The following is a 14,233-nucleotide window of genomic DNA, read 5'->3' on the forward strand; positions in this document are numbered from 1 at the left end:
ATTTATAGACTTTACAATGCAGATGGAAGGCCGTCCTTTTGTTCGATAAATGAAAATATTTTCATCATTCGTTTTGGTGTAGCTTTCGCTTAGTGGCAGAGTTGCCACATTCACTAATTTTCTTGGAAGGATTTGCAAAAACCTTCGGGTTTGTAGATTAGAAAAACATTTTCTTACGATTCACAGGTAAAAGTACAGAATTACCAAGCGCAAACTTAATACTAGTTAATAAAAGAAACTTTCTAATTAAATTCTTTTTCCATTTTGCCTTCGTCCTGATAAGGACGGTTTGTCTATGTTGATACAAGACGGGAATCTTTTAAAACAATTCAAACCTTGCCGACGATTGTTTTTACTGCGTACATACATCTTTCCCCTTTCGCAGCTCACACCGAATGAGCACAGCTTTCATCATGGTGTTCCTATTTATAGACTTTACAATGCAGATGGAAGGCCGTCCTTTTGTTCGATAAATGAAAATATTTTCATCATTCGTTTTGGTGTAGCTTTCGCTTAGTGGCAGAGTTGCCACATTCACTGATTTTCTTGGAAGGATTTGCAAAAACCTTCGGATTTGTAGATTAGAAAAACATTTTCTCATGATTCACTGGTAAAAGTACAGAATTACCAAGCGCAAACTTAATACTGGTTAATAAAAGAAACTTTCTAATCAAATTCTTTTTCCATTTTGCATTCGTCCTAATAAGGACGGTTTGTAGATAACTATGTTGATACAAGACGGGAATCTTTTGAAACAATTCAAACCTTGCCGACGATTGTTTTTACTGCGTACATCCATACGATCTTTCCCCTTTCGTAGCTCACACCGAATGAGTACGCTTTGCAGCCTTCGATGTTTTGGTAGCATTTTTAGTGGCAGTTACTACCGCCTTTTCAGTGACTGCGTTTCTTAGCCTTTGGCTTTTTGGACTTCTCACCGCCACCACCTCCACCAACGTTTTTCTTCTTCTCTCCGATGGTAGCTGATTTGATTGGTCGTCCGATGCAGCTTCTCGCGACCACGCACGTCTGTTATGCACTGCGTCTTACACACGTCTGGCTTTGAGAAAAGCTGCGACACCCCTATTTATAGGTTTTATCATTAATGTTGATTCTCATTTAAAGTAGTTTTTGAACTATTTATATTTTATATAGCAAACAACGTATCGGTAGCAAGCGTTGAACGTTTTCCTTCCGATTTATGAAACAAGATTGGCAATCCGTTTAGTAGAAGAAAAGTTTTTAAGGTTCAAATTGTACGTAACGCTTTCGCTAATATTCACTACTATCGCTTTCTCGCTCGTTCTCGTGGCGTGCATGGGCCTTTCCTTTCCGTCCGGCTTCTAATGGCATAACCAAAACTAATATGCCGGCTTTCCCCCACCAACTGCTCTCGTCAAGCAACCCAATACGAATAATCATAGGAACAAACATGTAGTGGACCTATATATAAACTTTTCATTATTTTATTGTTCGGTTGCTGCACAATATTGACGGCTGTGTGCGGGATGGGCTGAAAATTTTCACTTTTCCGAGTCGTTTTCGAAAGATTATTCAAAACACTATGTTTCCGTTGATAATGAATGTCCTACATATTCCAAAATTTAATACAACATTGGTACAAATATTTTCGACAAAATGCCGAAGAAATTGATTAAATCCATTCAGTACAACAAAAGATATAAGCGTTCAAAATCTTACATCATTTTTCTTCCGAAATTTTGAAAAGGGGCCCCTATATTGAAAGGTAAGTCGTTAGTCACGACAATATGCAACATTTTACAACTTAAACCGTATAAATATCGCGCGAAGAAATCGATTAAAACTGTATTGTTTGGAAAATTGTTTAAAAAATAGCAGAAATTTAACTTTGTAGAAATTTATTTTTAGAATTATGTTAATGATAAAATTTTGGTATTTTTAGTGCAAAGATAAAATAAATAAAATTCTGTCCAAAATAATTTAAAATGTAGCTATAACCATAACAATCGATTATGAGTTGTCATTTTTCAATATTTGGGCTTCAAAATAAAGTTACGTTATATCGAGGTAAAAATTACGTTATATCGAGCTTGCTTTATAGTGAGGTATGACTGTACTAAAAGATATAGATTGATGTTTCATGTGGGATTTTTTTGTGACGTGATTAACATTGACAGTACGTCCTACAGTATAGTAAACATCAAAAAATTTCTTCAGCTTATTGCCACTTGATCAAGTCTCCCCATTAAATCTTTGTCAAGTCTCCACAACATTAAATATTGCATTAACTGTCGTGCAAATTTTAGTAATAACTATTTCAATATTCCGATTCGTGAAAAACTATTTCACTAGTTCACAAAAAAGGTATGAGTACTTTAAAAGTAATTATTAGGCGAGAAAATATATTCCTACAAAGTTTGATAAAAAATTACATAATTTAATGCAAATTTATTAATTACGGAATATCTTCTATAATGAAAGGGTTTTTCATTTCAAACTTTTAAAATTACCTTAAGAGACCGAAATAAGGACAAAAATATTTTTGGAAAGATTGAAACAACTCTTTAATTTTTTTTCGTATCAACAGTCAAACGCTTGTTGTACTAATTTCCAGGCATTTTCCAGCTTCTTGCTTATGGCACAGTTAGAGAAATCCCAATTTTCTAGAAAAACGCACAAAATTTGCTCACGCCGTTCATATTTTTACGATTACTTTTTTAGCAAAGAAATTGCTGGTGAAACAATGTAAACAATGCACTAATGTCACCCAAAATGTTCATAGAAAATACCTAATGGAAAAAATGTTACAGCTATTTAAAAGGAGAACCTTTCAATTCACAGAATATACACCCTTTGTTTCTTCAGTAAAACAGTATACACACACACACACACACACATATATATATATATATATATATATATATATATATATATATATATATATATATATATATATATATATATATATATATATATATATATATATATATATATATATATATATATATATATATATATATATATATATATATATATATATATATATATATATATATATATATATATATATATATATATATATATATATATATATATATATATATTGTAGAATTTGCAACGCGCACCCCTATATCGAAAACAAAGACGTAGTCCTACGTCAAAAATCGGTGCTGTCAAACATTGATCCTAAAAGATCGAATACGACCAACGAAATCGTTTATAATATACATAAACGTTTATTAAAATAAACGAAACATTTCTTTTCATTCACGAAAATTAATGCCGCTATCAACGATTACATTCGTGCAATTTAAACTAAATAAGTAAAATTTACGAAAACTTTCTTTCATTAGGCGGCCTTTTCTTCGTACCACAATAAAATCGATTTGGTCACATCGATTTTTTGAAATTAAAAAAACTTTTCTAAGATAAACGAAATGAATTCGTGCGACCAACGAAATCGTTCGTAATATACAGACACGTTTATTAAAATAAACAAAAAATATCGTTTCATTCACGAAAAATAATATCGTTATCAACGATAACATTCGTGCAGTGTACATTAAATGTATAAAATTTACGAAAGCTTTCGTTCACCAAGCGACCATTCTTGTTCATGAAATGAACGAAACCTACTATTTAGAATACACAAAAATATTTCGTTGCAGAAAACGACGAATGAATTCGTGCATTGCACGATCGATTTTATTATATTTACGAATATATATTATCAGTGGAGCAAATGCTCGACAGACATCGAAGAATTAATTCATTAATTGACATTAATTAGATTATTATATGTATATATGGATATATATTTAGATTTTGATCAGTACAAGGAAGATGTTACAATATATGAGTTTAGGATATCATAAATACAGTGTAAACCCCGTTTTTATCAGCCCCTTGGTGAATTTTAGGTTGATAAAACGGGGATATTGACAAAATCGGGACATATATTTCTAGAGAAAATTTTCAATAGGACGTAAGTAACAATGAGAGATTCTTTTTGAGGTCTTTCTCTTCTGTTCATTACTTGGCTATTTCAACATTTACTACTCTACTCTTTGCATAATATTGTAGTAAAAACCGTCGGCTTTCGATATGTACTGGAAAATTAGTACAAAGTATTGTAATGACGTCGTAATAAACGAAAGAGAAAGTAAACAAAGAGAGGCTCTCAATGTTACTTACGTCCTATTGAAAATTTTCTCTAGATTTTCCTTTCTATTTAATAGAGCGAAGCTCTTAAAATATTCTTCTTCAGTCCCTAGATATAGCCTCATAACCTTTTCTAATTATTTAGTTTAAATTTCCCTTAAGGGGGTCTGACAGTGCAAAATTTCAAAAAAATAAATATGATTTAAATTTTTGCGCATTTCGGATATCTACGAAAAGAAAAATATGCGCAAGAATGGATTTACTCAAATTCATCTTGCTTTGTCTGCTGGAGCTCATCAAACTACCAACTATCAATTTTCATATGAGGCTGACAAAATAGGGCTAAAAAGCTAATAAAATCGGGGGTTGATAAAACGTTCACATAGACAATGCCGTATATCAGAGAGGTATAATAATAAGCGTTTTCCCAAGAGTCAATGAGTTTGGCCTGAACTAATCACACCTATCAAATTGTGTATGAAAAATGAAATATATTGCAGGCACGTAAGCTGATGCTTCATAGTTCGAGATCGAGTTAACCTATTTGTAGGAAAAAATGCTAGAAACGTTTTAGGATGCAAAAGTTTTAAAGTAAATGTCGTTCTTCAAAAAAGCAGGCGGTCAAAGATGTCTGCGGTCCAAGTTTTTGGTACAGGCAAAATTAAATTCAATTTTACAACAATAATACATCATCAGTTAAACTGCAGCAATTATGCCCATTCGAATTAATGCACTTGATATAATAAAATTTATCAATCGCCCCCCACTCAGGGAAACAGAAGCAATGTATTCACGGTCGTCGCCTTTCCCCTGATGAACAATTCTGATGACATTTTTATAATTCCTATTCACCCCTTTCATAGATGTCAGCGAATGTAAAACGTTTGACAGTTAATATGCAATTAAAATTCTCACTCGCTGAGTCACCCTTTCCTACATTTTGTTCAGTAGCGAGGTCTTCTATTTCCTTCGCACCCCACGCCCGTTCGCAAATCTGGTGTACCATTTTATCCATTTTGATTGGCTGTCGGTTTTCTCACAAGCGTATCGCTATACCGAAAAATATGCTAATATCTGCTAGAGTGCCCGTGTCATCTTGAGGATACGCAGTCAACTCCAGCCATAAAATGCCATCGAAATTTAATCCGTTTGATTAAGAGTGCTGTAACCGAATGCTATCTCCCAGATGGAAAGTTAGTTGATATGCCAGAGAGGATAATTTCTTGCGGGTTTGTAAACGGGTGTACATACTGCACTGAAAAAAGGTTCATCCCATTATTGTCGAGGCTCGAAGCGTAAAAAGTAGACATCGAGCAGCGGACCGGTAAAGTGATGTCCTACACTAATTTTCCCTGCCATCATCAAGTCAGGACACGCTCGCAAATGTTACGATTCTTGGCATAATACCACCCATCTCATCCGAGGTATGTCCTCTACAATGCCTTTTTTGTACATACAGACTGGCTGACTCTATCTTTGAATGTGTCGAGCCCATATTCACCCTGCATTTATCACCTTACACATTTGAAGCTAGAACAACGTCTGCCATTTTCGTTCAACGCATTGGCCGAAGTGGTAGAGTGAAAATTGAGGTACTTGATTCGCGTTTTCGCTCCGCTGAAACACGAAAATTTCATAATTTCCAGGTTTATTGTTTATTAACAAAGCAAAAAGATTGATATTTTTATAAGCATTTCTTCGATCACAAACCAAACAATTAAAAAAAGTGAGTTATCCTCCCTAATAGGGTGCAAACGGGATCATTACCCTACTTTTTATATGGTGTGGTTCTCGTTGCGTTTATCTAAAATAGCAAATGCCGTACGTTGAGCTCGAGCAGGCGAAAGGACTACGTGGGGAGAACGATGTTGTTAAACGCTTCTCAGGTGTCATAAAACTATAAATTTGAATGGTTCACTTTGTTTCACGAGACCGGTTGGTGGTTATACGCAAGATTGGTTCATTGGTCTCGAGAGGAAACACACTTTACTCTGTGCTCAATAGACGATGATTGCAATAGCTGAAATAACGTTTGTGCGTGAGCTGCAAGAAGATTGTCGATGGAGGTGTCAAAATTCAGCACAGCTTTAATGGATAGGCTTAGGTTGGAATACATTGCGTTTGTTATGCGGACTGTTTTAAGAACAAGATGAATTTTTGTAGGGTAGATTTATCGTAATTTATCGTCACCCCACAAATTATTTTATTTTCCGATGACTTTTAACAAGAAATGCAACAACACCATTTCACAGAATCAATGATTTTTGTGATAAAATAAATCGCTTAGAATTTTACTAATGTTTTTGAATTCAACACACTTCTCAAATGTGCGATACAAACTTTTAGTTAGATGGATTGATTGTAAAATTAACACAATAAGTGAAGTAATTAATAATATTTCTTACCAATTTTAGATTTAGACACTACAATCAACCTATGTGCGTCTTGTTAGACATGTTTTGACCATAATGGGAAAAAATACTTCGACATAAATACATTTTCTCAAACATGATTCTTGATTTCAAAAAACATGTTCAATAAATGAAGCATGTTAATGTGGATAAAATGAACATACGGTAGTAGCTAAATGAACACCATCTGCTGATTCACATACAAGTAAACACTGTTTTGAATTCACTTAATAGTGGCATATATTACGTTTAAATTTTGTTGATAATATTTGTTTGTCTGAACTGAGCGCTTTTCGAAAAATGTAGAATTTACGTTTCGAGAAAGTTTTTAGATTCGCACGAGGCCTACTGGTAAGAAAGTTGCGTTGCGATGCACGGTGCTATTCGTCCAGTTCATACTAAGACTATACTGTTGCCTATAGGTAGTCTGATTCATCTTGATTGTAAGATAAATGATCGGTAAAAAATATTATCAATCTTTAGTCCAATAAACCAATAGCATGAGAATCGCCGCTGCCGGCCACAACCATTTTCAGCGGTAGTTCGGATAGAATAGGAAATATTGATGTAATACCTACTTAAAGGAAGGCCACCGACTCAGCAACGCTTCTATAAGTATCACGGAGTTGGATTGAAGGACAAGTATTGGTCTAGAATGCACCACAAGTAGGCATTATGACAACGAAATGAATATGTTTTTATACGGTGGGTTCGTTAGTCTCCGAGTGCACGAATATTCGGAGCAAAAAAATATTTAGTTATGTTTTTGTGTTTTCGAGCCGAACTCAGTCTCCAAATATGTCAGTCGTGGTTGGATCTCTGATAACTTGCGTCGATAAATGAATCCGTTGTTAGTCGTCACACATCTAAATAAAATATTTACAAATGTAAATATATGCAACATAAAAGACATTTACTTACGATCATAACATTTCAACTATAAAATCCTTTACGATTGTAAAAAAACCAACTTTATCCACCTAGCAGTGAGATGTGACATTTCGTACACATATCACTCTTCAAGAAACAGATGTATTCTCATTCAAAAACTAAGATTGATCCCTTTAAAAATGTATGAAGTGTAATTTTCTAAAGGCTAGTTCGAAAGTTCTAGCATTTAATGTATTTTCCTGTAATATTTTCCCAAAGAACCAATGGCAAAAACTTCAATTGAAGTGAACGGAAGTCAAACTATGTGGTAGCAAGCTTCAAAAAAGCTACAAAATAGTCTTAACTGAAAAATATTAGGACTTAGTTTGGTAGAAAATTATATTAAATTTGAATGGAAGTACGCGAAAAAAGTTATGTAGCATACTTTTTGAGAAAGAGACCATTAAAATTGACTGCAGAAAAATTCACTTTTAATTTACACAGCAATCAAAGAAGATAGAAATACGATGTGTATGAACGAATGATATAATAATCATCCTAATTTGGACTACTCCTTATTTTGGACGCTTTCATACATTTGTATCCTTTACTGCCAATTACTCCAAATTCGTTTGGTTTGATGAAGATAATTATATTCTTTGGGTTGTGTTTAAGTCCCAGCATAATTAGTTCATCTCTAATTCCTTTAAATTAGTCTAAATTCACAGTTGAAAAATTGATATCGAAAACGATTCATGATTCCACGATTTCCAACATAAATCGGGAGAAGTGATGCACTTTTAAATTGGATTTAAGACTACAAATTTATTGTTTTGAAACGATCTAATAATTTTGTCTCTATTTGGATCTTGCATTTTATGTATTTGAAATGGTTAGTTTGTGAAGTTTTACTTAGAAGTATAAAATAAGTAGTCCAAAATGTATCGTAAAATTTTTTTACTAAAAATAATAACGTCAAAATATTTCGGACACAGCTAGATTTTCTTTCCTAATAGCAGTTTGTTTATCAATTTAGAATAATAAAAATTATCACTACATCAATTTTTTTTGCGGTACGGCTGCGGTAAAACCGCGCGGTAAAAGCTCTTTCCCGCACCGCATCTGCGGAAAAAAGTGTCTCACCGCATTGCAGATTTTGCGGTGCGGGTGCGGTAAATACCGACGAACCCTACTTGGATCAATTATTAGTTTACAGGACTCATGTCAAGTAGGCACCCAACAGTTTCAAGTCCTGCATAAATCTCGAATAAACTGAATTAATTATAGAAAATCAATTAAACGAACAAAATAAAAAAATAAGGCAAAAAATGAAAAACATCTTTAATCCACCTAACAGTGTGATGAGACATTTCTTATAACTCTTATCGCTCTCTGCGTATATTATTTCGATTGAGAATATTTACAATATGATAACTTGCGATGTTTTTGATAACACATGCTATGTGAACATCAACATAAGTGCGAGAAATCTCAAAGGCTAAACTAAATAAAAGGTAAAGCGAAAAAAATAGACGGATAAACGAATTACTACTAATACTTTGTTAATAAAATACCTAAGTTCTTCAATCATTATGTAGGGATAAAGCGAATCTTCCTAAAGGGGCTAAATGTGTAATGCTAGCCCAAAAAATAGATAAAAAATTATTGTCTATATTTGAAGTGTTCACTGTCAATAGCATTTACTCAAATTTTCAACGCGACTGAGAACTAAGAACTGAAATTACAGCTCTTTATATCAAGTTACCTCTGAAATGCATACGTACATACTTCAAACTTTATCTCGATATCGACTTTTTCGTAAATTGACCTCACAATGAGTAACATATTCCGAACACCGTCGAACTAATCGATCTGAAATTTTCCAGTAGTATCTTTGATTTGAATTATTATTACTAATCCTAATGCCAAAGAACAAATTAAAAAAAAACTCAAAACCCGTCAGAGAAAATCATCATCATTACTGGAAATTTTTTTTCGCAAAACTTTCGATAACCTACCGTCACCCGCGCTAGTGCGCTGGGTACTCGCTGATGTTTAAATCTACCGAAATCGTTTTAGGGCACCAGCAGGTCTCCTTTAGAGCGATTTGCGCGACTTTCGGTGGGTTAAATCAGTAAATAATGCTAAAAACTAACATCTACTCTACACTTTTTAGTTCAGCGATTCGAGAGACATCATATTCATCACAAGCGATAAAAAAATAAACTGCCTTGAAGGTTATAAAATTCAATTAAAAATTTGTTTTATTATATTTACAGTCATATCGTGAAATATTTGTTTAATGAACAGTGAATAATAAATATTATAATAGATGGGCTGTATTCGAAGAAGTTTCTGGTGGACGAGTGTAGAACCACTTTGTTTCTGCTTACTTGGAATCAGTAGCCAGAAATCAGTTTGATAGCGATTTGTTGACATAATTCCGAAACCGTTACCTGTGAAGTTTTAAAACTTCGAAGAAGTTTTCCATCTTCTCAAAATAACTTTTTAATGTGAGCTTAACAAACTCAAACCTTGGATATAATGTAAATTTTATAGTTTATAAAGAGCAGAAGCTATTTATCATAAACAGTAATAACATAACTTATTTTACTATAGAGTAAAAATTTATGAAGTGCCCCCCCCATTTTTCACAAGGTGGTGAATTTTTCAAAACATGTTTTTATTTTATCGTTTAGGTACCCCTAAACATATTTGTGAAATATATTGTCGATATTCGAAATATTGATAGTAGTTTCAGTTAATTGAAAATTTATACACCTTTTGATTATAATATTTTTTACATCGAAAGCTTAATTTCGAATTGCACCAAACTTCACTGGTGGTTTAACAAATGTTTAGTCTAGAAAATGTCGAAAAAAGGTTTAACAAATGTTCTACTATTTTTTAAACAATTTTTCAACAAAATGCAGTTTTAAATGGTTTCTTCACGCGATATTCATACCGTTTAAGTTGTAAAATGTTGCATATATCATAAGCTTTGGATTCCAAGAAACACAAATTTTAGCAAACATAAGGTTTTTAAAATATTTGATTTTTTGTGTTACCCGGCATGCAACAAACAACACGCGAGCGAATCAGTTGCTGGTCGTCACGGCACGCTTGGACCAACATCGCATGAGCGAGTTGATGGGAGCTCGCCACGACTCTGACTGCATCAAATGCAAAGTTAGAGAATGAGTTTCGTTGCGATAGTCTTATCAATAATACCCAGTGCTTTTAATATAACAGTTTATTCATTACATATTTTTGAAAACAACATATTATATCATTCCTGTGTCATCCGAAAAAATGTTAAGCCCTAATTGCAGCTGCAAGATACCTTTTCAACTCGCGGTTAACATAATTATCGCACGTCACTAGAGTTAAAAGGTACACAAATTCTTCCACTACTTCAAATTTATCACCACCTAACACTACTTCACTACCAACAGCACTATTGGACCTACGCATTCTTCCAGCTATCATGTACTTCGTCTTGCTGGTGTTGATTCTGAGACCAATTCTTGCTGTCTCCCTTTTAAAAGGCACGAATGCCTCTTCCACGGCTCGGCGGTCGATTCGAATGATATCAATATCGTCCACAAATCCTAGGAGCATATGCGACCGAGTGACGATGGTACCGTTCCATTGCACGCCTGCTCTCCTGATGGCACCTTCAAGAGCAATGTTGAACAGCAAGTTTGACAGCACATCACCCTGGTTCAATCCGTCTAAGGTTACGAAGGACGTCGAAATCTCATCCGCAACCCGAACACTTGATTTCGATCCATCCAGCGTTGTACGAATCACCCTAATCAGTTTCGTCGGAAAACCATGTTCTACCATTATCTGCTATAATTCGTTTCTTTTCACTGAATCGTACGCCGCTTTGAAATCAATAAACAGATGGTGTGTCTGCAAGTTGTATTCCCGGAATTTATCTAGGATCTGTCGCAGGGTAAACATTTGATCCGTTGTTGATCGGCCTTCACGAAAACCACCTTGGTATTCGCCGACGAAAGACTCCTCCAACGGTCTCAATCTGTTGAACAGGATACGTGACATAATTTTGTACGCCTAATTGAGGAGCGATATTCCTCGATAGTTGGCGCACTCCAGTCTGTGTCCCTTTTCGTATAAGGGGCAAATGAGGCCCTCTAGGCAGTCAGCAGGTAGCTCTTCTTCTTCCCGTACCTTCAAAAGAGTACGGTGAAGTATTTCGTGCAGCTGCTCACTACCGTGTTTGAAAAGTTCGGCCGGGAGCTCGTCCTTTCCAGCAGCCTTACAGTTTTTCAGTTCTTTGATTGCCTTTTCACCTCTTCTAACGTCGGAGGCTCCACAGCTTGTCATCGTCACTTATCCTTATTCTGTTCGTTGACGCGCTAACATTCACTCCATTCAACAATGTCTCGAAGTGCTTTGTTTCGTACTGCATAAAACTGATAATTTTAAAACAAGAACTTACTGTCCCAGCAGCACCTTAAGCGTTCTTTTTAGATTAAAATTCATGCCATGCCTTAAGGGCTTTGACACCGGTTTATCCATATAAAACCTTCTCAAAACTCTAAAAGAAGAATATCAGTCGATTTATTAGATCATCACGATTCAAATTATGCCAAATACTTGGTGGAAAATAATTGACCGACGGGAATGGTGCTTTTGAAAAAGTAGCTGTGATTTTTGTCACACTACCATACTGTGCTGGGGCACGCCACACAACTGAGCAATGAAAAAAACCAGTTACTTTTTCCGATCGTATGTAAAGTTTGAAATAAATCCGTTAAGTAGTTTTGGAATGGCAGGTAACACCACAAATCATGTTTTTCCAGAGACGTTCTACAAAAGCTTCGTCACCGAGTCGTTTGTCGATATTTTTGGATAGAAAAATTACAGCATGTTATTGAAATGATAAACTATAATGTACAAAAGTTTTGATCAATTCGCTTCACGCAAAGTTATAAAAAAATCGCAAAAAAATGTTTTTTTTTCACGCTGGAACCGTTAAAAAATCCACCCCCCCCCCCTTACAGAAAATTTTACACACCAGCCTTATCGGGACTTTGAGCCCCGCTTGCCCTTTTGAGGGTTAAATATAGTTTCTGTTTTTTACCCGTTAAGTATAAGATAAAGATATACCGAGTGGAACTATTTTCACGTTTCAGTCGTTATTTTATCGTGTTCGTAACTATGGTTTTAATATGGGATCTACCGGACCGTGGCGATGGAGATTTTATGGATTGATCAGATTTCAAACATTATCAAAACACCATGCGATGGAGGTTAATGTGGACCATAAGCATGGAGGTATTTTGGGTTTTTCCTTTGCTCGGGCATTATTGTTTTATTAATTTTGCAGTTTCTGAGCTAAGCAGTGTTCACATATTACCCATAGAGCGTTTTTTTGTATGGGTTTAACTAAAAACGGTTCAATTCGTATAGTTAGATTTTCCTTTTTATTTACTCCTCCGAATCATGATGAACTCTATTGGTATGTTTCGCTTATCGCGACCATCATAGTGAGCAAAATTTTTACGGAGAACAAATAATATACCAGCAATTGTACATATGTATACATATGAACAAATAAAGAAACTACCAGACACTCCGAATAGTGCACATACCTGCACGTGACCGTACTATAGTAGAACACCCTCACGTCTTGACAGTCGGAACCCAGGTTGATATGCAGAGCCGAGTGCGCTACAAAAGCACACACATCACAAATATTATCCATGGTTTAATATTTGCTTTTTCCCTCTTTCATTCTTTTTTCTCATTAAACACAGGATCTCCCGACACCGTTCTGCAAGGAAGCACGTCTAACCTACGTGCACATGCACGAGAAAGTTCCTCGTACGTTCTATTTCATCGTATCATCGCCAGGTGGCGTTGCGGAAGCGATCTTTAACGTGAACTTTACGCTGAAGCACAAAACCACTGGGTCCTCGCTTGCCTCCTTTTCAGCCAACTCCGGCGGCGCGGGACCATTAGGTTCTGCCTCGTCATCCCTTTCGTCGGTGTCGGCATCCGCTTCCGGAGGTGCAGCCGGCGTGGGTGGTGTTGGTGCTGGAGGTAGTGGCCTCAGCAGTGGTGGATCCGGCTACAAAATCAACACCAATACCATCAACAACCTTCCCAATAACGGCCTGGACGAGGACGAAGAGCTGATGGAGCCGGAAGAGATTCATTTTCCTATCTTTGGCTCGGGCGCCAACGGTTCACCACTGCTCATCTGTAAGCATCACTCTACTCTTTATCGTTGTTACTCCGTACTCCTAGCATTGTTGACGTGTTTTAGATATGTTTTATTAAAGTATTAATTAAAGCGTAATTAGATGAGTTCCCGGAAGCGGGAACAATGGAGGATGAGAAAATGTGGTCGAGCGCGGATATTTCCCCGCTTGGGTATATTTAGACTATTCGAGCGACTGTGGGTGCGTATGTATATTTGCATATATGTAAGCACAAGTGTGAGCGCGTACTACTTTTTGTGTTTTTGATGCCATGACATCTACTAGAAAAATCCTAAACTTATCCTCTCGCGTTTCTTTTCTCGTATGTGCGGCTTTGATTCAACGTTTAAAAGACATTTCGTATTTATGTATATCTTCTAAGAATTGTACAGACGTTAAGCGAAGATCCGAACATCCAGTAATCGTTTAATTGCAGTGTTCTAGCCGCAAGACCACAAAATCTCAACCACTTAGCTGTCAGTTAAAACCATCCAAATGAAGAATTAATATCTGCGCAGAGCGCTAAACCGTGAAGGCGTAATTATACCGCCGCACAGTGGCGGGTCTTCAAAC

General features: G+C 35.6%; 1 protein-coding gene across 1 annotated transcript in view; it reads left to right on the forward strand.

The window, feature by feature from the left end:
• The window catches only part of LOC131688935 (uncharacterized), a 463,009-nt gene that overhangs the window by 169,311 nt on the left and 279,465 nt on the right, over positions 1-14,233 (forward strand). The window contains exon 9 of the mRNA XM_058973570.1: positions 13,214-13,661. Coding sequence (XP_058829553.1) covers positions 13,214-13,661 — 448 coding nt within the window. The remainder of the gene's footprint in view (positions 1-13,213; positions 13,662-14,233) is intronic.

Source organism: Topomyia yanbarensis, chromosome 3 (genome assembly GCF_030247195.1).
Source record: "Topomyia yanbarensis strain Yona2022 chromosome 3, ASM3024719v1, whole genome shotgun sequence".
Classification (NCBI taxonomy): Eukaryota; Metazoa; Arthropoda; class Insecta; order Diptera; family Culicidae; genus Topomyia; species Topomyia yanbarensis.